This window comes from Lepeophtheirus salmonis, chromosome 6 (assembly GCF_016086655.4).
Source record: "Lepeophtheirus salmonis chromosome 6, UVic_Lsal_1.4, whole genome shotgun sequence".
Lineage (NCBI taxonomy): Eukaryota > Metazoa > Arthropoda > Copepoda > Siphonostomatoida > Caligidae > Lepeophtheirus > Lepeophtheirus salmonis.
In genome coordinates, this window is record NC_052136.2 from 17,413,995 (window position 1) to 17,440,881 (window position 26,887).

The following is a 26,887-nucleotide window of genomic DNA, read 5'->3' on the forward strand; positions in this document are numbered from 1 at the left end:
AACTTTATCATTTTTTAGACACTTGAATGTCGATGAAGTATTTCCTGAGTCAACAAAATCTATTTAAGTGAACGAATGGAAAATCTTGTTTCTAAGGACGGAATCATTAACCGTATATTTGATAAAATATACAGTTCTCGCCTATGGAAAATTATGTCATTTATGAGCACACACGAATATTTACTCAGGCTTTGAATATAATTGAATGTAGTAGGAAAAGAAGTTCACTACTCAGGAATTAAATAACAATAACACCATTTTAGGAAAAGACAGTTCATTCTTTAGATTACTAATTCCAAAGAGCGGGTCATTTTCAAAATACACACGATTTACAAAACTATGTATGGGTTATGTAGAGATGAAACTCATTAAACATTTTGCTTTTTTTCATTTTGAGAAATCCTCCTAAATTCAAAGGAATCTAGAAAATAAAAGTTAAAAGAAAAGATATGCATAAAAATGTATGTAGGTATGCTAGTATAATGTGGATATGACTGAATAATGTGAGTTGGAGCAAAAACAGGAGTGCCCTGCTCATTGGACCTTTATATAAATAATCTTTTTTTCTTTTTAATATTTTTTACATATTACAACATAGAGATATAAAGAAATAATGCCCGCTTTAACCAAAATATACATTGAGTATTGTTAATATAATTGATTAATAATATGAAAGATATAATTTTGATTGTTCATTAATTATATGTAGAAGGGGAGATATTAGTAATAAAAATGTCTCTAAATGTTTTTCATGATTTCCCCATGCTTTATTTTGCCATTGACAGCTGCAGGGATTTGAACCATCCAAGATACGGAGTCCATCTTTTCAACAACATCATATACAATTCCAGAATCACGATTCGATTCCCTAATAAATAAACATGTACGCATTTCAATATCATTCATTAGTATAAATCTTATATGAATCCTACTCATGTCGCTTATAGTCTTCATTTTTCTGAGTTCGTAGATACTGACGATTCTCAAATTTGAGCTTAGTTTGCTCTAGTTCCGTTTTACAATGATTCAATTCGTTATTGAGGGATTCAATCATGTGAAGTAATTCTCTGCAAGAAAAGAATAAAAATAGATTCGTTGAAGATCGGAACATTTAATCATTTATTATTTCAACAACACAACCTCTCAGAGTCTAATTTCCCTTGTACTATCACTTCCATTTCTTGAATCCTTTGTCCCGCTTTATTCAAATCTGACTCAAGGCGACAATAATTATCTAGTCGAGTATTGAGACGATTGTTGGCATCTCTTAGTCTGTGGATTTCGTCTGTTCTCATATCTAACACTATATGTAGACTATCGATTTCCTTTAAATGAAAAGGATTACATTTTAATTAGAAAATACATAAAAATGATAAAAATATGTAGGTATGCACGAATTTAAGAGTAATTTTTCCATTTATTAAATTAAGTATTATAATTTTTGTAAACCCTATATTTCAAAAGAAAAACACAGGGATTAATCCGATTTGAAATATCTATCATCATTTAAGAAACACTTACATTTATGAATATTCTCCACATACATTGAGGGAACATATATATATATATATATGTATATTTGATCAATTAAAACACTGAATAATATACGGATATATAATTCTTTCATCCCCCAAGACTAATTTATATCAATTTCTTTTTAAAAAAATGAAATTTCAAGCTGAGACATATATAATATTTTTGAATTTTATTTGATTTTTAAAGACGTAAGGTTTAATATTTTTTTTTTGTAAATTTGTCAAAAGTGTTTATTAACTATGCTTCCAACATGGTGTTACTTTCAGTTTATTATGAATTCTGTAAAGTCATCTAAAACTCACTATGAAGTCAAATTTAGATAAGAACAATTTTTTAAAGATATGATCAACTTTTTCCCCTGAAACAAAGTTTTTATTCACTAATAAAATTAAAAAAGTAATATTTAAATAGATTTTACGGATAATCAAAGGAATAAACTTTAGATGGTACGTGCACTAATTTTCCCCCTTTCCTTTTTGACCAACTAAGGGCTACTTTTTTTTACTAGAAAATTTTGAAATAAGAAAGTCAAAAAAACTTTCTAATAAATTTAAGGAATTAAAATATTTTTATCATATTTCCTGAACTAATTAGTAAAAAAATTATTGCAGTTTACCGTAGACATACATGTGAAATTAAAAAAATATATATTAAGGTAAAGGACATGACTACACAATGGGGTTTTTGTGCTACTACGTCAGATCCTGATTACTAGTTAGGCAATTAATTTATTATAAGCAATTCTTTTCATTTTTGAACATTTTATAAATTTTAGAACAATAACTTCTTAATTTTCTTCTTGCACTACAAAATATCCTTTATAAACAAGTATTGTTTATATGATGGTATCCACTCTGTGATTCTTCCATATTTTATTTACTCAGGTGGGCGAGAAATGACCCGTGACCTGTGTAAGCTTCTACTAATTTTATCTTCTTACATCTTTCGTTTGATATATGTTTCATACTTTGGTCTTCTTTGTCTTGCTTGTACCAGACATCGTAGAAAAATCCATGTATCACCTACTTCATGAAACTTTTAGTAATTGGCAAATTCATTTCCTGACCTTTGCACTTTTGAAGATATATATTTTTCTCACTTTTTCCTTTGTTCAATATTTGTTTGCACTTTTTGACTTCATCACTTGTAATAGTAAGAGGATTGAGAATGGTAGCAATTGCTCATTGAATATCTGATCGAATGAGAACCTTTCTTTTAAACGGTTTCTCTTACTCGAGAAGAGTTTCCGTCTGACTGTGCGATGGTAAATATTTCTGTTTTAAAGAAAGATGCCTGGTTGTGTAAAGAGATTGATGATTGGTGAATTGAGATATCACATCCAGTGATAGCACATCCAGCACCTGTTCATCGACCCACATAAGGTTACCTTTAATGCAAACCCTTGGTTTGATTCAATTTAGCTTGATCAAGTATTTTATCAAAGGAAAAACGATTCCCACGGCGCCAGGGAAGATTACCAATACCCTCCTAGGTTTCCCGTAGGAAATGCCTTGTTCTCTATCTTGATTCCTTTGCTTGTGCTTGTATATAGAGGTCTAGGGGCGTGACGACCAAAACGGAATCTATTCCAGCAGTCGGCGTTGATCAAAGGTTGAGAGTCTTGCCACGATTACCTTTCTTTGAATTGTGTTTAATATCTTCATTCCATCTTTCTTTGCAATAAAATAAGACGCTCATAGGTGATGATAGGTCTGATCTTGGTAAGCTAGATCACTTTATCTGAGGTTTACCCCCACTTTTGTCCTATGATTGCCTTAGCCATGTTTCATATACGGGAACACTTGTCAGTTTTTTCTTTCATGTGTTCGGTCCAAGTGAGTTCTTTGTCGAAAGCCACACCCAGTTACTTCATTTTTGCGTTGCATATTCCATTACTTTTCCATACATATATAATCGTGGAAATTATTTAGATCTTAATTTGTATGCATTTGAAAAGACTATAGTGTTTGACTTAGCTTGGTTGAAAGTGAGGCAATTTTCTTTATATAGTTCATTTTATTACTTAAGTTATCATAAATCTTATTATCTTTAAAAAATTGCATAAAGCAATGAATATTTTATATAAAAAATTATCCAAAATATAATTTTAAGAATAAAAAAATATATCTTGTTGAAACCCCAAACTCATATTTTTAATAATATTTCAAAATAAGGATTTTTTTTTCATGTCATATTTATTCAATTATTTTTACGATTTTGATTGAGGTCTACGCGTGGAAAATGGGTGAAATAGTTTTAAAAATGATATCAAATGTAAATTACGTAATTAATTTAATTGTTCCACCGTTTATTATTCAATTAAATTCGCTTTATTTTAGAGGGAGTTTCTGTTTTATCCAGTTCACTAACCGTACTATAATATGAACGTTTACTAATGGAGGGTTAATTAAAACATTCCACGTCAACTATTGAAATGCCCCCCTAACTTCAATATATAAACAGATGCTTGATATCTATCTACAGTTTCACAACAACATATAATTAGTAGTCTGTGATCATACTAGATCATTCAACAGATGATTATATTAAGGTTTAAGGAGAATGCAATTATGAAAAATAATCATATCACTTTATAAATATAATTAAGGTCATTTTATATAATAAAATTAAAGTGATTTTATATTTTTAGAACATTTGCTAAAAGAAATATAGTAATCTAATAAAAATTAAGTTAATAACTCATAAAAAGGCTTAGATGTAAACAGAAATATTTATTTCTTTGGAGTAAAAAAGTTACGTACATGGTCATTTCTTAAAGAGGCTTTAATTACGAATTGGGAACTCTATTAAGCTTCCCATTTGACGGGAATTATAATGCCCCATTTTTTGGGATGATATCTTTTTAAATTTTTTTTTTTTTGCAAGAAAAGGTCTTTTGGATCATTATTAAAACTCATTATAGAAAAAGCTTTCACTCCGATTGGATAGTGTGATTATCATAAATAATTGAATATGGGAAGTATTTTATAACTAAAATGCTAATTAAGTACAATCTTATGTTTGGCTATAGAATTAGGACAAAAAATATTGACCACTGAATTCTATAGGGAGTTTAGGTGTAGAAATATTTTCCATATTGACCTGTTATTTACTTTGAAGGCAATTTCATTGCTGATTAAGGATATTTAATTATTCAAGGTAATACTCCAATCTTCATTATGAATAATTATTATTTATTGGTTAAATAATTACATCTAAGTAATTGAATTTCAAGTGAACCCAAAATAAAAGTATCTCCCCCCCCCCCAATTTAGGACTCGCAAAAATCCTTAATTGCCCGATGTACAAGTATTTTTAGGTTTTTGTAGCCCAAAATGAACAGGCCCATTAATTAATTTTAAAGTTTTAATGCAAGATATAGCTCATTTAACCTAAATAATATAATTGGAGCTCGTATGAACATAGAAAAAGAATAAGACAAAATATCATCCTGACAAATTGGAAAATGTCAGTTGCTGTTGATGAAATGGTGATGAAACATTTCCTCTTTTCTGACAGTCTCATAGAAGATGAGACTGTCAGAAAAGAGTTACTGTTTTTCAAGTTAAATGTACAAGAGTCATTTTGTGCATTTTTGTGTTTAACATTCAGAAATGAATTGCTGTCTCTGGGTAAAAAATTTCCTTTGATTATTTAAAGGGATATCTTGAGGGATAAGTAGGAGAGAGTGCTTGTACCTGGCTGTGAATATAACACACAAAAGGAAGTTGTCGTCTTCTCACATCCAAAGCCAGCTGGTATAGGGAGCATATTTTTGGGTAGCTCCAAAGTTAATAGAAATACAAGGTAATATCAATACACTTTTCCTTTTTGAGATTACCTTTCCGCAATGCTTTTTCATACTAACGTCAAAGAGTTTAACAGTTATCAAGAGTAGCTAAATATCTCTTTCCTTTACTGTAAATGTTAAAGTACCGTTGTTATACTCTATGACGTCAAAATGTGTCTGTCTTGTTCAGCACTCTGTAGGGTATATCAAATTGAAAATTCTGGCAAGCCTGCTTTGATGATCACATAACCTTATATTTCTATGAGCTTGGGTAGCCTGTCGGACAGGTAGCTTAAAATTTTAGTAGCCCGATTAAAAAATCTGAATATTAGTATCATTCGCAGATAGTGACACCTTAGTTCGTAAATCATAGCTTTTTAAAAATTGTTTTCTTAAGCCAAGACATTACTAATTGAGGGAGGTGGATCTAAGAAAAATCTAAAAAAATTAGATAATTTCTTCACCGAGTTGCAAATAAATCTAAATGTTCGTTAATTAAGGTTTTACCGTATGCATCTTCGGAGGCGTATGCAGGAGTATATATATATATATACATTTTTTTTTTTTTTAAATTAAGTTTTTGGAAAAAAAATTATAACCCCACAGCTTTTCACCAAAAATGAAATTTTTTTTGGAAAAAAATTTCAAATATTAAATTTTTTACTCTCCAACGTAATTGGCCTGAATGACAAAAAGAATCCTTAATTTAAGGGGAAGGGGGCTACTGCTCCTCCAAGCCATATTCAAATTATCATACCTTTTGTAGGGTAGACATAGTAGAACATTCTCTGTCCGTATCCTGTAGACTTGAATGTAGGGCATTTCGGAGTTCGTTTCGCAACTGATCCGTCTTTCGCATCCAGTCTTTTTCCTTGTCTGCCATTACCTAAAAAATATTCAATTTATCAAAACCAATAACAAATGTCAGTGTGTATTGAGCGTTTTTAAGTGAAGTCAATATTCTTGAAGTCGGTCATCTTGAGAGATGCATATCAGGAAACACACTGTATTAATATAAAAAGGCAATCAGCTGTTTGTTTGTTTTTTTAAATAATCTTAAAAGCTATAAATAAGAAGATTTCTATATCTATATTTTAAATTTTGCTTAAGAAATGTTTATATTTACGGAAGGTTTTATGGTTTTAAGATCAACTAAGTAAATCGCACGCTATCACATGACGATGTGGGTTCGGTTGTATCCAATATGGAATTTCCTTTGGTTTATTATAAAAGTATGGTCACGTCAGTGCTAACACTTTATTCAGTGCCAAAAAGGCCGATAAGCTATTTGTAAAAAAATCATAAATAATGGACTTATGATTTAATTAAGAAATCGGCAAAATCACGATTTTACATTTTATGAGAATTTAATTTTATAGCTAAATTGAGTTGGAACAGACAGAGTTTCATGTTATTGGTAGAAAGAAAACATAAGAAATGAATTAAATTAGCAGCGCTAGGAGACAAAACAAAACTAATTTAAATTTTAATATTGAATTTGTGCACTGAAAAACATGGATATTAATTAAATCGAACTTGTTGACAAAAAAAAAAAAATTCCGAAATTTAATTATATATATATTTTTTTTGTAGTTAATGTGACCTAAAAAATACGTAGAAAAATAATTTTGTTAGCCTGAGGCATTTTCCTTTAATATTAAAACGATGAAAACTGACATCTTTTAAGGTATGTCCAAATGTAAAATATTTATATAATAAATAAAATTTAATATTGCAAAATATTTACATTTTGTATTTAAACATTCTCAGGTTATTTTGGGTCTTTCTGTATTTTTCTTGCGAGTACATAATTTCTCATAATTATAACTTTGTCAAATAGATGAATTACGGTTGCATATCAATAAAAAGTATTCTCCCTATTTTTAGTGTTTAATAACTAAACATTAATACGGTATTGTTAATGCGTCAATGACGGCAGATGTAGTGAGCTATTAATATTACTATTGTCTATATAAAATAAATACTTTTATTTTAATAATAGTAATGTTTGCACTAATACAAAATTTATTGCGAAATATTAATTCAAACATTAATAAACATAATTATTTACTTATGACTTAAACTGGAGCATTGATATGTTAATCAATGAATTTGATTGCACAATTCAAATAAGCAGTGTCGAGACTTGATTAATATTTTGTAAACAAACGCTCGAAACAAATTGTAATCCTATATAAATTAAATTCACTCATTTGTCTAAAGTTTGTAAGTGATGGGAAAGGCCCATTACATTACTCAATCATTTGACATAAAATAATATTAGTTGTTTAACTCATATATTCTCATATATTCAAGAGTTGCAATAATATTTAAAGGACTGTCGAAAAGAGGGAATTTGACTATGCAATGACAATGAATGAGTCCATACATATAAAGGCTTCTTACAACATTAAGAAGAAAATAATAGGACATTATATTAAATTTACATTTTCCAAGGTTTTAATCCTCAATGAGTGTGCCTTGTCCCTTAACTGTAGCTCAGTTGATAAAGAGCATTTTATGTTCTTCGCTTCATTTCGGAGACGTTGACTTTCTTCACCAAGGCGCTCGTTACTCTTTTTGTATTTAGTAAGAATAACAGACTCATTATCTCGATGGTCCTTGATGATCCGTCGATTCTCTGTCTCCAGAGACTCCAAACGTACTTTAAGGGAAATTAGTTGATTTTCCTTCTTGGGACATTCTTCACACTCTATAAAAAGATCAAAAAGAATAAAATAATAAGCGTTGAATAAACATTCATGTATAGTATAGTAAACATTTATATTTAAAAGTAATGGGGTTGTAATACTTGTAGAATGGCGGATGGTTTGTGAAGGATGAGATACTCATAACATATAAACAATTGATACCACTTTAATTATTATCATATTTTTTTTATGGAACTACACAGTTATATCAAATTCTATTTGATTTTGCATAACTTAATTCAAAAACACAATACTACAAAAAAATTCAATATAGCTTATTGAAACTGTTAGTCTATTTTGTCACACAATTTCTCAAGTTTTTTTAGTTATTCATGACACAATCATATTTAAAAAAGGATTTTAGTCACATTAGCATTGTAAATTCTATTGTATTACTTCGTTACCGAAGTACATAAATATTGCATATTACTCAAAAGTGGGCATAATGGAAGCAATAACTTCACTATTATCTTAAGTTAAAAGAAAGAAAAAAACTTTGTTAATGAGAGTAAGGGATTTTCCCCAAATTATCCCATTCGTAAACTATTATCAAACTAATTTTGTAATTATCAATGGTAATCTAATATTTTTTTAGATACATAACTAATTTGATATACTGCAATTTACATTCATTTCGGCCCTCAAAGCTTTTTAATCGAAAATAATATTTGGGGATGAAAGCTAAATCGACAATTTATCAATAATCATCGTACCTTTCCTCCAAAAAGAAAAGAAAAAATACTCGAAATTATTTAGGCAATTTTTCCTAACTTTGGGACTGGTTTGGGACTATAACGGCTAATTAGAGTTTATCCAACCAAGATTCAGAGTACTAATAAGACACAAGATAGTCAGAAAATCGAAAAATTACAAAAAAATACATAGGTGTTGATGATGTTTTGAACATTTACAAGGACAAATCATGTACTTTTCTTATATATTCCTGATTTATACACTCATTCCCTTTATTAGTGTTACAAACGTTAGTTTGTGGTCCACATAATTGCACTGCAAATACCGGTTTCAATATCAATTTAATAAAGTACCGTTTCAAATGCGTTATTTCTACGGACTACTGTAGTAGAAGTATATCGTACCACACTAGCTAATTTGCTCCTCGCAAAAATATTAAATTTTTTTGACAAGTGAAATTTCAGTAGTTTCATTAAACTCATTGGCTTTTTGTATAGTTCAATATCCTACTAAAAAACTAAAAGAAAACTTAGAGGAAATTGATGGATGACAAATTATGATACTTTTTCAACCTGTAAAAATAAGAAAATTCTACCAATTTTTAAAAAATGTTTCTATGTTTCTTTTAAAAGATAAGGCTTCATATTTTGTAAAAACACCATAAATAATCATTTTTATTTTGATACACCGTAATTCTTTAGTATATATACATATACCAAAGCCATTTTTTCAAAATAAAGTTGAATTTGAAATATAATTTATTTTGAAGGTGATCATATCATGTTGAAATACGTAGTGTCAAAATTGTATGCTAATTCATATTCCAAAAGAGTTTTAATACAGGGTAAAATATTAAAAAAAAATGTTGACTAACTATTCTAAATGTAAGATTGACTCAAGATATGAAATTACTTCCTGATTCATGTTGAATCTTGATATTAACATCTACGGAAAGAAGTATAATTTCAAAAAAAAAAAAAATCTGATATATATCATATGTATGGCGATGAATCCGACAATAATAAGAGTTCATAGCTGCAGAAGGGAGGCTATAATGTCGACACTTTACACACTGTTTAAATTCATGGATATGTAACTCTCTGGTCTCTATAAAAAAATGGTAGACAATTTTGACTCTTTTTTGAAACTCTCTTTCATTTTTTGGTATTTAGTGATGATTTTTCGAAAAAAATATACTAATATTTTCTAACTATTATATTTTACTCTAAAATAAATATTTGCAACTCAAAAATTATTAATTAAACGACTGATAAATGTGATTTTTATAGTTTCCATTACTTTTTCCAAATTTTTCTCAGCTTTGAGCTCAAGAAAAATAATAAGATACATATTTCAATAGGTGACCAGAATTTTTGCCATTGGAACTTTTGGGCAGGGAACTTTTGCTCTCATATATATAATAGCACAAATGTTTCTTTGCGCTGATTTTTTAGGACTTAAAATTCCCTGTACTGGACGTCCTTTGTAATTCATAAAAATACATTATAAAACATGGGATATAAGATTAAATACATTTTAATTTTTTAAATCAATGTATCTATAATTTTTCGAATTGGGAGATAGGAATTGAATTTTGTATGTTACATAATTAGTATGTTCGAATTCCGAAACTATCTACTCTGAACAATTTTAAGCCAATCAGATATTCATGTCCACAAATCACAATAACCCTTTAGTTCCATATTTATCATGTATGTACTATAGTGATACATAGGAAATAACACATATAAAATGATACTAAAATTAGTATTAGAACCAGTACTCTCAATGCCGTTTTTGCATATAAATATACGATATACACGTCAATGTTTCGGAGGTGGGCTAAAATAAAAATTGTCTTTTATTATTAATTTCATGACCCATCCCAAGAGCACTGCCATAATTATGGATGAGAAAAGTGAAGATAATAATATCCGTTTTGAGAAAAACGATGATGCAATTGTTCTTTTTTATCTTTGTTCATTCTTTAATAGATTGCCGTTGTAAATTATTTTTTTTGCTCTAGTTCTATTTTACTGGTTGAAAGTTCAACTCTCTGAAAGCAGTAGTGCATTTTCTCTCGCGTAAATATTTTAGCAGGCAGACGATGATAACAATTGTCTTAATTTGATAGTACCATAAGTCTTGCTTCCACCTTCTCCTTTTGTTCTACAAAATGCCCACCCCTACACATAAGTGACGATTCTAATTTTGGTACCGCTACAAAAATATTGTTATGTTGACAGCACTTATCCTACATATCAAATATGTACTCCATCCCCCCTCCCCATCCAAATACACAACCATAAGTACAAAACACGCCTATTAGTATATACATACATACGGACGTATGGGAGTAGATGGGTGTGTAGCCGTAACTCCTTAAGAAATGCCTTTATCAAACATCACATTTTCAAGGATTCTTTTTGTATCAAGATTAATTTTATTTATATTGTTGTTCTTGAAACTAACTGTTGATGAGACTATATGTATTATGTATGTCGTATATACAAATGAATTGGTTTTGTTATTCAAGCCAATGCTTTGTAAAAAAGAAGAATATATCCTATATACATGAAAACTAACAATATTGTTTATAAATAATTATTTCCGGATTCTATGTAAATACATCATGGCGTTATACCAGAAACATAAAAAATGTCATTGTATTTGTCAGAGTTCTAGGAAGATTGTCCGCTCAAATATTGCCCGCCGGAATATTGTCTTCGAAAAATTGACATCTACGGAAAATTCCCGCCAAATATACTATATATAGTACTGATTGATCTAGCAAACTTTCCCATCTACAAATGGGACTAGTTCATCTATAGATCCGAAGATATTTTTCCCACCCACATATATGCCTATCAGGGTCTATTCAGGGAGCACAAATGGAGGAGCTGAAATTTCAGCTGAAATATATATATATATATATTTCAGCTTACTGTTTGAAATAAAAATCCGAAAAACAGTTGAACATAGATGCGACTGAAATGCTTCCATTTCAAAAAAAGTATAAGGAAATAAGAAAGGGTTATTTATGGTTTTTGAAGTGGTGGATATGGGTTTAATCTACCTCAAACCCCAAAGTTTATATTCCATAACTTGTTGTTCTGTATGATTCATTTGGGGTTTTTTTTTTTAAGGTAATGGTGGTATTTTTAACCATTTTGGAGGTTCCAGAGATATTTTATACAAATCTTGAGTATCTGAGATGTAATTTGGGAATGTAGGAGGCTATTTTATCGACACATATTGGCGGACCCTCAGATAGGAAATGTAAGTATTAATCACCATAGATTTAGTATAATTGCGAATAATTTTTTTTGGCCAATTTTCAGATGGCAATACTCTGAAGGTCAATTTGCTTGCTTAGGATTTTTTAGTCAGTGTTCATATTTTTTATTCACCCCCTTAATAAGTGTAATGAATAATATTGTTAGGTTAATCTCGTATTATATCTTTATAAGTTGTCAACAATATCCAAAGTGATTAAATAAAGTATTGTCCCACAGTTGGGAAGAATTGACTAACTACCTAGTGTGATGTAGGTTTGATTTGTGAAAGATCGCCGAGAGTCGATAAATAAGAAAAAGATAAATCTGGCTCACCTGTCTACTGCCAAATTGTAAGCAATTCTAAATAGACAAAATGATTGGTTTCTATTAATAATTCAAATAGGGAAAACCAATTTTATGTCCTTCTGTTTATTCTTATACTTTATTCGTATTACACACAAAAAAAACAGCTGTATAATTTAAGAACTATGCTTATTAAATTTTTTTCGTATTTGCATGAGTTATAACGATGATGACTTTCTCTTGACAATCCAATTTATAGTTTATCGCTTTAAACAAGTATATAAATATTAAAAAAATGGAAATATATGGACAATATTAATATAAATATAGGGTCGGGTTTTAATATTAAAGGAACAATAAAGGATCAGAAAATGTCCTATAATATTAATATGATTTCAAAGCAAAAATTGTAGGATTTAAACTTATAATTATAAATTATTATTTGTTGAAGTGAAGGGATAAAAAATCAAAATGACTGACTCAAAAAACTTTTGAGAAACCTGAAAATCGACTCACTTTAGATCGAGTTGATAAAAACACAACTTAAGTCAAGTCAAAATGGTTCCATAATATCTTCAGTTGAGACAACCATAAAACTACCAAATGAATTTGGGCCTTTTTTTCTTTCTCTTTTTGGAGTATTAAAGGTAGACAAATACATTAATGACAACAACGTGGCATATGCATCATGCACATTAGGTGTGCTGTGTTATAGTCCTTATTTAAAACTGATGACTGCAGTCCCGTCCAGTTCAGTCTTGGTCCGACCAGCTTCAGTCCTGCATACCAGTCTTAATCCTGATTAAGTTCAGTACTTGATGACGTTACTCAACATTATTTCTTCCTTTTTTACAGTTCTAATGAGGTCAATCCGAAAGATCTAGGGTCTTAAGGACCCATCCCAGGACCTGATGGGATAGGTTCTAAGACTAGAGTGGACTGTACCGAATAAATAAGGACTTACACAATACTCCACATTATCAAATGTTTAGAAAGTTTAAGATTCTAAATATAAACATAATTGGATAGTCATAGATATCACACATTCAAGGAAGTGCCTTAAAACAATTAGAGAATCAATTCAAGAGTATAAATATACCCAAATGATAAGATTATTAAGATTTGAAAATATATTTTTGAGTAAAACTGTCAGCCTCCAGGAGGTACCTGACACAATGAAGTCCCAAACATAATCCTCTCAAAAGTTAATTTATCTAACCTTGTAGTGTATAAATAATACCATAAATCTACATTCGTAGGAGGATAGGGTACATATATCCAAACGTATGTACGTCTGTATGACAAGACCACCATTTTTCTATAATTTGAAAGGAATACTGAATTATAATAAAGGATTGATGTTACTGTATTTCATAAAAAGAAGATTAATTCGTAGTATTCTACTTTTTAAATGCACAAATGACCTATTTAAATAAAATTCATCACCTCTTTTCATAATTGTAAGAGTATATCTGCGATCATCTCTGTTCTATTTGCAGTTTGTAAATTAAATTATTATTTGAACATATCTATGATTTATTATCTTAGACACATTTCAAATTGCTTATTTTTTTTTTACAATGGATTAGTTGTTTTTGTTAAAAAACAGTTTGATACGTTGAATATGCTCATAGATGACTCATTAAAACCCCAAATTGTGTAACTGTTTCATGGAATTTGTAGTGTAATATAACATAATCAAATGCATTTTGGTATTTCATAATTATTTTAATTAGTACGAGTTTAGATTCGTAATAACTCATAGAAAAATGAATCTAAGAGGGATGATAATGTTTCTTGATAAATCATTAAGAAGTTTTCATTACATCCCGAAATATGTCCTCTCCAAAAGATAAATCTGTTGGTAATTAGCTAATTAAGTTATTATCTCCAACATAGACAACCTCTACTTCCACTGATAAATTACATTTACTTCACATTTTAAACAATTACAGTTGTTGATTGTATGAAAAGAGAAGGTTTTAATGTTGTATAATTTAAAAAAATTATTTTGATTTAATAAATTTTATTAATATTTTTGTATGTAAAATCCATTTTTTTAAAATTCCTACAAGTAAATTTTTGTGATATGGTAATACTTCCTGCAACCTAGGTTCACACAACTTGAGCACTCTTACGTTCATTATGGTTGAATTATTCAATATTGTATGAAAGGAATATCCTCAACTTCATAATAAATCATTTGAGCTCAGCAAATCAACGTTTAAGATACTCAAAAAGAGTAAGAGCAGTACACAAGTTGACAACTGAACAAAAAATTATAAAATTCTTGATATTTTGAAGATATCATTGTGCAATATCTATAGATTTTTGTTCTAAAATTAACTATTACATAATTACATTTTTTACAACTAAATACATCACACATTAAATGGTTATTGACTTTGGTGTGTCTGTCCATATTTATTATATCCAGTCAAGTCCAATCTTAGGACCGGTCCTTCGGTCTTACATTAGATTATTAGCTCATTAATTGCAAAAAAATATAATTTTTTTCATTTTATTACAAAATAATAGGAACATATTATATTGTTACTTAGTTATAAAATTTAATTTATTATGTATCATAATAACTATAAAAAGAAAAGGACCCTCATTGAAGTCACGAAGGATTGAATTGACCTTCTTTAAAGACCGACTAGAGGGACTTAACTGAATGGACCACAATCCTCGGTCATACATAATAACCGACACAACACTAATTAAAGCCAATTAAATTTGAATATTCAACCCTATCAAAAAATATAATTTTAATGAATAATGATTCACTTCGAGGTTTTCATAAATGTAAACTTTTTGCCTCAAATTGGAATAACTCTTATCGAACATTTCATCTCCTGAGTATATTTTTAGACAACTCAAAACATATTTTCTAGATTTTTTTCCTTTGCAATAAATGCTCCAATATGTATTTTTTTTAAATTGAAGACTGTCAATAACATAATTGAATGAGACTAATATTATCAATAATAAATAGTTATTATAATCAAAGAAACCAAATAACGTTTTGTTATGTACATTCTACAACCTTTTAATTAAATGTGATTTCTTTTTCTGAAGGTGGTGCAACATCAAAGAGTCTACTCTTTCTCATCTCTGAGTACTTATTTTTTCGATCCTTGGGGATTCTGACATTTACATTGTTCAAAAATAGAAAAATCAAGTTTATTGATGATTTAATAACATTATAAAATGTTAAGAGAATTATTTTTGTTTCGAAATAAATCCAGTTTTTATCTAGATGGATAAGGGCAATAGATAATTATCATTGCATCTATGAATCATTAAGACAAAAGTTCAAAGCATCGAATTCATTTATTCTATGATATTTTCTAAAAATAAGTATATACTTTTGAAGGATTAGGAGCTTTCTTTGCAAATGATATGAAAAGGGATTATTCGAAATGTTGAAAAAATAATTAAAATTTTTTTAGTCCAAGAATAATTCTTCAAAAATGTTGATATGTACTAATGCAAAGTCATATTCTTTACTGTTTGGTAAAATTTACCATTTTAACCTTAGTTATGACTATAAGCCAATAGGGTTGTCAAATTACCTAAACTTTGCAAATAACCTAAAATAACCTAATTTATGAAGACTAGTTGCAACATATTTTAACCAAAAATACAACCTCGAATTTCAATTTACTTGAAATTAGTTGATTAATCTATACCAAGGCAATAGATTATTTTTATTCAGGGTTCCTCAAAAACAAGGCTTCAAATATATATATATATAGCACATTATTTTGTATATATATAAGAATTAAGTCCCCTGATGTGTTAAAACATAAGATCGCCATCTTTTACTTCAACCTTTAATATGTTGATCCGACTACCTTTGGAGAATCATCTTATATTTAAATATTTTTGTTTCTCGTGGAATTATTATTGAATTCGACGAACCAGTTTAATTTTTTTGTTCTGAGTTGGTGAAATGTCTCAATTAAGAAATAACTTTTCTATGCATTTTTGAAAGATAACAAGTTTATTGTACCTTCTAATCTTTCCGCCAAAAGTAATCAGCGAAAAAGGCCCAGAGTCAGTTGGTTAGCCAATTTTTTCAAACTATGTAATTACTATTTAATGATTAAATTCACAGGCTAACAATAGCTAATTCTAACTCAACCAGTCTACGTTCAGAACACTCATAAGAGGAAAAGAAGCAGCAAAAATCAACAGCTAACACAAAAGTAGAGAGTAAATTAGTATGTTAAAGAAGTAACGCCGTGATAAAGTTCAATACGACACTTTTTCATGAAGACTGCTACAGGATTATTATCCTTGCTGCTAAGGTTACACAGGGGAACACCAAATTTCCACTAAGGAAATTTAGCCAAGAATATAATTTATCTTTGAATACAAAATGCATAAGTGATCTCAGTTTTTTTCCTGGGTCGTCAGGCTTCAAAAATATTCTAGATTACGTAAGCCATAATTATAAAATTTAAATATATTAAAAATAACATGCAAAAATATTTGGTTAAATGAAGGGACAAATTATAAATATAAAAGTGTTTCCCATTTGCTTAGATTGGTTGCTATTAATTAAAGACGGAAATTTCTGGATGAATTAGGACAAAAGAAGAGACCTGAGATACGTTACCCTCAACAAGTGACGCTAGTATTTCAATATCTATGGGAGTGATAACAGGATACAAATTTCGCCGAAGAAGAAAGCTGAATAAAGCTAAGCTTCATACGATAGTAGAGTCGACTTTTTCCTTCCATGGGGCGTGACGTCATTATTAGGACATTCAAATCGTAAACAATATTAAGATAACCCCCCCTAAAAAATGGGATCACTCAAAAAATGCCAAAGCGAACTAAAGTCCTTGGAGATGCATATTTTTTAAATAGGTCTGTTTTTAAATAAAAGATGGAATATTTTTCAATAATATGAGCTATGATATTTCTGATCACTTTGAATGATGAATAAGTTATAATTGTCTGAAGAAGAGTGTCATTTTGTATCATTTTCAGGCTAAAAATGTAAATATGTCGAGTTCAGAAGAGGATGCAGAATCAATAAAAACACTTTTATGATCCTAAATTACCTTTTTACATCAGTTTCATTATTTCAATTTGCCTATTGTCTTAGTGACGAAAAATGTCACTGAACGATAATAGTTTTGAATTACTATAATCTCAAATATTTTTGAAACCTGACGACCCACCCAAAGAAAAACTGAGATTAGTTTTTGGATTTTGAGCTCAAAGATAAACTATATTCTTGGTTTAATTTCATTGGTAGAAATTTTGACCCTCTAATTGGTCCCCTGTGCTATTCAATTACCTCTTTATGGGAGTATGTCCGTTGTGAGCAAATTTTTATCTTCTGAGGATGTATTTCAACGCAGCTTCAAAATGGAGAATAAGTTCAGTTAAATTACTTGCCATGGTCCATTCTTTAAATATTTAATAAGTATTTGATTTAATTTATACAATCTACATATAAGATATTATCTATTTCTATCAAATATCAACAAAACTGATTTGCAAATCTAATTAACAATTTTTTGAACATTAGTTATATCAACATGACAACTGTCTTTGAAAAACACAAACTAATTACATAATCAAGTATACACGTACAAAAAGAGCTTCTAACTTTCCAAATAAATTCGTTAAAATAACATAAAACTTGTTAGTATTTGTTATCAAGAAAAACTTTATAAGTAGCTATAGTACCCAGCATTGCTTGGAGTTAATAGGCGTCGACGAACAAACATACTTTTATAAAGTTCAATTAATATAGAAGATAACTCCTCAGTGAATACTCATACGTAGTTACTTAATAGTTAGATGTTCTCTCCTCAACAATGAAAGAATTATTATAACGTTTGAGAACATAAAAAAAGCATTGTTCAGGTTGCCAAAAACTACAAAATCACACGCTAAAAAATGCTTAGGATTTACAATCTAATATGTATGTAGTCTCCTTTTATTTTATTTTATGATATGAATCGTACACTCGATGCAACATTGTTCTTTCTCAGATCAAGTTGTTATGCAATTCTAAGATACACTCAAAAATAAAACATTTAGACAGCCAAACTTTGCTTTATGAATAAAGATAATTGAATATATGTTAGTCTAGTTAGCTTCCTTTAAGCACATATTGTTACATAGTTAAACTGTGATTACATACTTAGAGTTGCTTTAACTGTGAGGGTTGCCATGTTAATTTTCGGTTTCTTTTTTATACATTACCAAAACTGCTTATAATTCATAACTCTATGACTCATAACTAAAATGAGAACAAATTAATATTAAGTAACCAAGAATGAGTTTGCTCTTGACTGACGTAGAGTAACAATCAATATTTGTTGAAAAGTTTTAAGTGCCCCTGTTGGTCTCAGAGTAGAATTGAGGATCGATAATGGAGTATCCCTGCCTTTATCATTATTAGATACAGAGGGGTGTCTGGGTTTATTTCTTTCTTCTCATCGCCGTTCGCAGTTAATTTAATGAAACGTCGGGGTATCTCAGCGGCTCAACTCAAAAACATTCTTCAAATTGTTAGGGTTACTATGGCATGGAATTCTAGATACTTCGAATAATGACAGCATTTTTCCTTTTCTCCAATAATATAAAAGTAAAATAGGGCCCAAATATATTGTGCTTAAGATTTTTCATTTGTGAAATGACAAATTTCAGCAAGATTTAATGTTCCTCACTTTTTTTATTACAAATTATAATCTTAAAAGTTATTTTTGACAAAAACTTATGTTTTACAATTTTCAACCAATACCTCATTAGTATTAACACGAATGTCGTTTAATATGTTTATTTCCAAATAATTTTTTTTTTCAATATGAGTAAGTAAAAAACAGTACTAAATGACGTGAGTAGACTTCCATTTATCTAACATGCCATGATTACCCAATTTGTTTAGCATGGAAGGTCTTACAAACCGAAAGTGCTTACAATTTACAGCCCTAACATGGACTCTTGCTCAAAGAGACGGGTCAGAATTTTTTATTAAATGGCTTGGGAAAAAGTTTATCCTAAAAAAAAACGCTCGTAGTAAATAAATCCACATATTTTGTGTATACTGTTAAATCTATTATTCAGTAGTGGTGATTCGGTCCTAATTTCTTTGGTTTCATCCAGTCCAAGATGGGTCCCAAGAACTGTTTCACAGAAACAACTGAACAACAACATTTACTAAGAGCTTGAATGACGTAACGAGGGATCGATTTTTTTAAGGATGACAAAGTTAAACTTCAAACCAATCAGGGAAACGAGGACCCACGTGATCAATAGCTGAAAAATGTATTGGTACACAAAAACTTTATTATTAGTTATTATTTGGAGATATAATTAGGAGTTATGATGTTATCTAATAAATTTTACTTTTTAGAAGATGCTCATTCGAAGTCCGGAAGATGGACTTAGCTTAACTGGAGAAGATTTTATAATATGGAGTTTTGTTAACCCAATAATTTGTTTATTGAAGTTCAAAGATTATGATGTTATTCTGAGTTGTATTTTTTTTACCCTTGTATCTTAAATTATTCATTTATTACTATAATAACAATCAATTAATCATTAATGTATAATTGTCAACTCTGTCCTCCTCTCTTTGCTGAGAAATTATAAAAATGAAAAATCAAAGAATAAATAATTTATTCTTTCCCCACATCAATTTTAGAGTTTGAGCTAGGGGTGCCTCATCAATCACTCTCTTTATTACATACAAAGAATATTAGAACTGTTTTTATTATTCCTTGTTATATTCCAGTCTACGTCAGTAGTAAGAAAAATGACGTCATATCAAAAGCGACATCTTACGAAGAAGGTGTTAAAACGCTGCACCATTGTATCTCCCAGGCTAACGGTCGCGTTTTGTTACTTGGTTTAAAGCTTTATACAAAGTGAGATCTAACTAGACTGGACTGGACAGCCACAACAATATTCGTCAGTCTTCAATATACATAAATAACAATAAGGGAAAATCGCAGCAGAATAAATTAGATTCCACAAAACCTTTCATGGCTACTCGTACTTGTCATAAAAAATAACAATATGTCCAATAAAAAAAAATGAAACATGAGTTAATTATTATCTTATGTGCATTTCATAATGACATATTATCAATATTGTTGATATGTAGGTAAATATTATTTCTTTTCAAATATCGTTTTCTCTTTTGAACCTATTATCTTATATATTACATAAGTATATAAAGATCATTAATTTAATCATAGTAATATTTGAAGGAACAGGACCATAATAATCAAACTATTGATGACATAAGCGTCTTTAGGAAAAACAATTAAGCAGTATACATACAAGATATAATCCTATTATTTTTAGATAAAAAATAATATCATAGAAAATAAGTGTCACATATATATTGTATATCCAGGATGGGGATTCAACCACAACCACCGCCTCCAACCTGGCACAGGTCTTGATGAGGAGCTCCTTGTTCATGTTGACCACTGCCTCCTGAAGGGAAGCCTGCAAGGAATCAACAGTCTCCTATCGAAATTTCTTACCAAGATGACCCACTCATATTAGTCCCAGAGATTCAAATGTTCAAAATAGCTCGTAGGGACATGCTAAGAGGCCACATTTCATTTTCACGCAACCTAAAGCTATTAAAAATGTTTATTTTTCCGCAATAAATCCGGTTCCGATCACCGGATTTGGATAAACCGCAGCAATTTAAAATACTAGCATGACACCTGATCTATTAACATCAATTTCAGCTCTCTTGCATAATTATCTATGGAGATATTTATGTCCTTGGGCGTGCACCCAACACAAGGGTACACAAAAATGACCACACTGCATTCGTATTCGGAGGAGTTCCCAAGGATTTTGTAATTTATCTTACACAGTTTTGTCATCTGAATCTAATGATTATACTTTCATAAGTATTAATCTCAGTGTTGCCAAGATTTTGAATTCTAAACTTGTTCCAGATTTAAATCTCCACCATTATTGGTTATTTGTTATTTGTACGAGTATAAATATTCGTATCTGTGTCATTCCACGAAAAAAATTCAAAAGAAACGGATTTGACTGAAATTTGACCATGAGTATTATTGATAGTATTCCTACGTAGAAATTTTGGATCTATAACTCCATCCAACCATGAGTTCTGAGGTCTTAAATATGAAGAAATTAGCACTTTGAAGAACTTTTGATTTAGCATATATTTTAATTCAAGGCAATGAAAGTCAAGTATCGTATATCATTCAAAAGCTATTAGCTAGCTTAACAAAATTTATCATATAATGTTTTTAAATTTTTATTATGAAAATAAAAATTTAACCATCAACTCATTGTTTTTTAAATTTTAAATGTTATCCTTGATTTTGTATAAAATTTTAACTATATAACATACAACACTTATAAAAATTGTCAACAGTGGTCAAAATATGGAACTAGAAGTAATTGTGTTATTTGTAAAAACCATAGCGTCGTTTATACATTAAAAAATGAAAATAAAATTTCATCAAAGATACCCGTTGGCTGTTTATATTAACAAAATAAATGTAAAAAAAATATTATATCAGGTTTGGTAAAAAGAAGTCAATTATTTTTTCTTTAATGTCAATGTTTTATTTTGCATAGTAAGAATTTTCCGATTTAGGTAAAATAAGTTTCGTTTTTTCTATAACTTGTTGCCATTTCATAATGTCATTTTTATAGAAAGACGAATTTTTCACCAACCAAGCTTTCGGAGCTTCTGACGAGTAAATGTTGATGGGTGTGGTCTGACGTTGTCTTGATGCAACATAATTCCTCTCCTATTGACCAAAGATGGCCGCTTTTGGATGATCGCTTCCTTCTGATGGCCAATGCAATATTGTTGGCAACACAACTCCGAATTAAGAGTTCGGCCATAGGGGAGCAGCTCATAGTAGATGATTATCTACCAATCCCACAAAACACACGCTAAAATCTTTCCGGCCGTTAATTCTAGCTTGGCCACCATTTGCGTCGGCTCACCACGATTGTATAACAACTATTTTTGCTTGATGTTGTCGTAAGGGACCAACTTTTCAAAATCAGTTACCATACACATTAGAAATGGATTGATATTGTTGCAATTAAGCAGGGATACGTAGATGCAAATTATGTCTATGAAGTTTTTTTGAGTTAACTTGTGTGGTACCCATACATCGAGCTGCTTTTTTAATCCAATCTTATTTAAGTGGTTTTAAGCTGTACTTATACTATTTCCATAATTTTATCGATTTTTCGATAATGGGTCTTCCAGAGCGTTGTGAATCTTTGAAATCAACATTACTGGAACGTAATCGGCGAAACCAAATAGAGCATGATTGGCTGTTACATTATCCAGACCCATAAGTATCATTACTATTTTTAACCGCCTGGCTTGTGCTTTCGCGTTTATCAAAGAAAAACTGTAAAATAAAGCAGATTTTCTCTTTGCTTGTGTCGATATTTGATGTTCGATTAAACAATACTGAGTCAAGCAATACTAAAATTGTGTAAGAAGTACTTTTAATCTTATCTTTCTAATGCCATCAAGTTTATCCGATCGGAATTATACAACGCCAGATGCAGATTACTAAAACTATGTATAAAAATATAATTGATTTACCACTAAGGGTAGCTTTATTTATGATTAAAAGAGCTCACACAATAATCTATTTAATTTTGTTGAGATTCTATTGTTAATTAATAAATTATATTTTTGAAATTTTAAATTCAAAGTGTTCAGATTTTAATTCACCACTCGATACATCAAATGTATTGTTATACATCTATTTTTGAACTTACATCCGTAAAGGTCTACTATGTTTATAAAAACTACAAAATTACTGGGCAGATTGAGTTGATTTTTTCCATATGACGCACTTGAAACACTACTCTCAAAATAAGCAACTATTTGTTTTAAGTTTTCGTTCCATTTTATCTTATACTATAGGTGTAACTTTAAGATCTCTATTTAAAAAAAAAAAAAAACTTCCTATATGATATAAGGGGTTTGATTGAACTTGGGGATATTTAAATGGAAAAATATGTACTTAAAATATTATCCATTTTTTTTTTTGTTTATGTCAAAATATAGCAAGCTCTATAATAAAATAAAAGTTGGTCAATCTAAAGTATTGTTTAGTATACGCTACTCATTTTTCTGCTCCAAGCACCAAAACGTCTATGTAGATTTTCATAACAAATTTTACTAAAACACACCATACATAAAGGTAAATGAGTTACTTATGCTGTTTAAGACTGTTGATATGTAGACGGGCATCTTATATTTTATGATTACTTTTTAAAATGTGATATATGATATATTTCATATATTTCTTACTTTTAACAAACGAAGCATTATTAATTGAAATTTTACTTCGTTAAATTTTTTAAGATATGAGTATATACATTCATATATAACAATATTTAGGTGCATGTATATATTAAAATCAATATACAATTTATGTATCTTCATAGATTCTGACTAGATAAATGCATCTATAAAAGTTAACAGTTTTTATCGATAAAAGATAACTAATAATTTTTTTTTAAATACAAAAAAATGTTTTATTATAATGTGAAACCTAGGTATTTAGAAATACATAGGTTTGAAATCCCTAAAAGCCATTTACTATTATTTTTAGACAGATAAATCATTTTCTATATTTCTTCCATTTTTTCTCCAACCAGTGTCTTTCTAAAATTTTCGTAGATATTTGCTTTATTTGGCTTTATGAGTGACGAATAAAACTTTTTGTCACTATTGCGTGTGTGTAAAAAATTATTTGAGTTATTTATGGTATTCCATGGGAGTGCCAACGTCATAGTGATACCTTGGAGTTAGTAAGGTTTTGACACATTTTCACACAACATTAATTTTCCTAGGACTCCCGGAAAAATATGAATCTTCAGCATAGGTGGATATTAAAACTTATACTAAGAGGGGCCAGGGGTTTGAAATTTATTCTCGTCGAGGGAGGGGGAAAATGAATTATTAAGATACTAAGTAAATAAAATATACATGTTCATATAATTAATTTATAGAAACAGAGACTTCGGCTCCCCCAGCCCTCCTGCAAACTCCGCCTATCATCTTTAGAGAGAGGAAAAGGTTTTTAAATTATTGTCTTAAATACTATAAGCAAATGTATTTTTTACTTGGAACACGGTCGTGATTAATAATAAGTAGTAGACATTCACAATATTATCTGTCTGTTACTGAGAAACAAAACTAAACCTTTTTGTGCTATATAATACGGTCATACGGCAGTAATATAATAATATAATACGGTAAGCTGACGGTCAGTCAGGCTTACTTTCATCCCTCGTCCCTGGAAAATGGAAGGGATTTCAATATATTTTTTAACAATGGACACAGTGCCATACACTATTGCGGCTTCTACTATTCAAATCTATGAAACAAACTCCATAACAAGAAGAGACAAAATAAGATAAAGTTATTTATTGGATCCGCATTAAGGAATTCCTTTTTTAGAATGATTTGTCATTTTTTTTCCAACTCCGTATAGATGATAAATTATACTTGTAAAGTCTTAGTCGTCAAAGGCCATTTTGCAACTTTTGAAAAATGACATATTTTTAGCTAAAATATTTTATTTTCAAAGAGTTTGAAAAGCCCAATATTAAATATTTTTTTCATTTTCGACAAAACAAAATCTATTACGGATTCCCCTTTTAAAAAAATATATATATAAAGAACAAAGTTTGTTGATTTAAATCAAGTTTATATAATTGATGATTTAATCGTAATTTGAATCATTTATTTTTTTTTAAATCATAAATTCAACTTTATATACATATATTTTCATTGAATGCAAATTGATCAAGAATTATATAAAATATACAGTTTATTATTCAATTAATTTTGACCATAACTTCCTGTCGACTTCATTGATCTTCACGGGAATGGGTCAGTTATTTATGTATGACTCAAGACAATCTGGCATTGTGTTCCATAACTTTTCTCGATGTATGATGAGAAATTGACTACCTTGTTGCCGATATGTTGCTCCGGCATAGTAATTATTCCGAAAATATTTAAAAACACGGACTACCTTACTTTTCACAGCTTCAATTTAGAGGTCAATACTTAAAAAATTTAATAAGTGAGCTGTGTATCCATAGGTATTACGTAAGTACAAAGTTGTTAGGCTCTTTTGATTTTCTTAGCAAGTATATCATCTTATTTAAATTAGCTGAATTGTCTGGTACAAGAATTCTTACATGACAATTGAAATCCTTTTTACCCATTTTAATTGAATTTTGAACCAAATGTAGGAGATATTCAGCGGTTTGTTGTTTTGCTGATGTTTTTATTGTGTCAAGTAAGACCATCAGAATAATGAATTAATGAATTTTGTTAAAGTGATGAATATTATAAGTACTTCGTGAATGTTCAACCAACCATCGATGGAAAAATATACTGATTCATTATTTAGAATATCTGCACATTTGTTATACTCATTTTCATAGACACTTTCTTAAATACTTATCAGTAATACCTTTTCGGGAGAGAGGATTATAGTCTATTTATTTGAAGTAGTTTTAGCAAGTATTTATTTGAAGTAGCCTGCTACAAGATGTTTAATCGTCTTTTATTTGATAATATAAGATTTTTTTTTGTGTGTGTATTTCTGTTTATGTGCTCGGTGTTTGTTTTTTTCGAAAAAAGTTTTTTTCATTTTTGAATGACTTGTACTCATCAGAAATAATTATTTACACATAAAGGATATTTGAAAACACCTATTTTTGTTCTTTTATTTAAAGTTTTTTTTTCTGCATCTCATTTCTAAATACATTGAGTAATAACAATAACAAAAGGTCATCCAAACATTATATTTTGCAAAAAATGTTTTTCTTTATTCTTATGGCAGTATTTCTACTAATTTCTTTTTCTAAATGATTCACGTTTCCATTTAAGAAAAAAACTCTACGTAAAAAGGTTTATTCTCCAAGTCTCTACAGGCAGGTAGGTATATAATTATATTTGGCTAATCGTTTACTAACTCCTGTTTTGCAAACAAAAAAAATGCTCATCTTCTCATATAAAAAATGGGTGAACAATTTGTGTAACAAAGTAACTTTTTTCCGCAAAAGTTATGGATTAAAGAAACCAAAAGTTCTAAATAATATTTTGTATAACTAATCTTATAAAATGATATTTTGCCCACTTTGGCATATTTATGTCCACAAAAGCATTCCTTTCACTAGTTAATGTGTTGTTTATTAATGAATTACCTACGCTTAATGTGTGGAAAATGTGGTCTAAGTAAATCCTTAGGGCTTATTAAATATTCCTTATCGAATCATTTGTTTATTACCAACGTTGCCGCCAAATGAATGACTTTACATATTTAAGGAACAAATACAACTTGTTTTAAGAACAGGAATGGTTCCGAAATTTACAAGCTCAAGAGATTTAAGTGATTTGTCAAGTCACACATTAGTAGGAAACGTCATTGAAAAATCTCTTTTTAATGTATGATAATAACTGATGCAGGTTTTAAAATAAAATATTTTTCAATCATTTTATGAGTCATGTCCCAGGATTTATTGATGTTTTACATACG

The 26,887-nt window shown here is 29.4% G+C and overlaps 1 protein-coding gene across 1 annotated transcript in view; it reads right to left on the reverse strand.

The window, feature by feature from the left end:
* Positions 1–552: 552 nt before the first annotated feature.
* LOC121119955 (uncharacterized) overlaps positions 553–26,887 on the reverse strand; it is a 51,870-nt gene continuing 25,535 nt past the window's right edge. The window contains exons 2-6 of the mRNA XM_071889177.1: positions 7,774–8,039; positions 6,084–6,212; positions 1,141–1,325; positions 933–1,067; positions 553–868 (exon numbers count right to left, since the gene is read on the reverse strand). Coding sequence (XP_071745278.1) covers positions 739–868; positions 933–1,067; positions 1,141–1,325; positions 6,084–6,212; positions 7,774–8,039 — 845 coding nt within the window. The 3' untranslated portion in view covers positions 553–738. The remainder of the gene's footprint in view (positions 869–932; positions 1,068–1,140; positions 1,326–6,083; positions 6,213–7,773; positions 8,040–26,887) is intronic.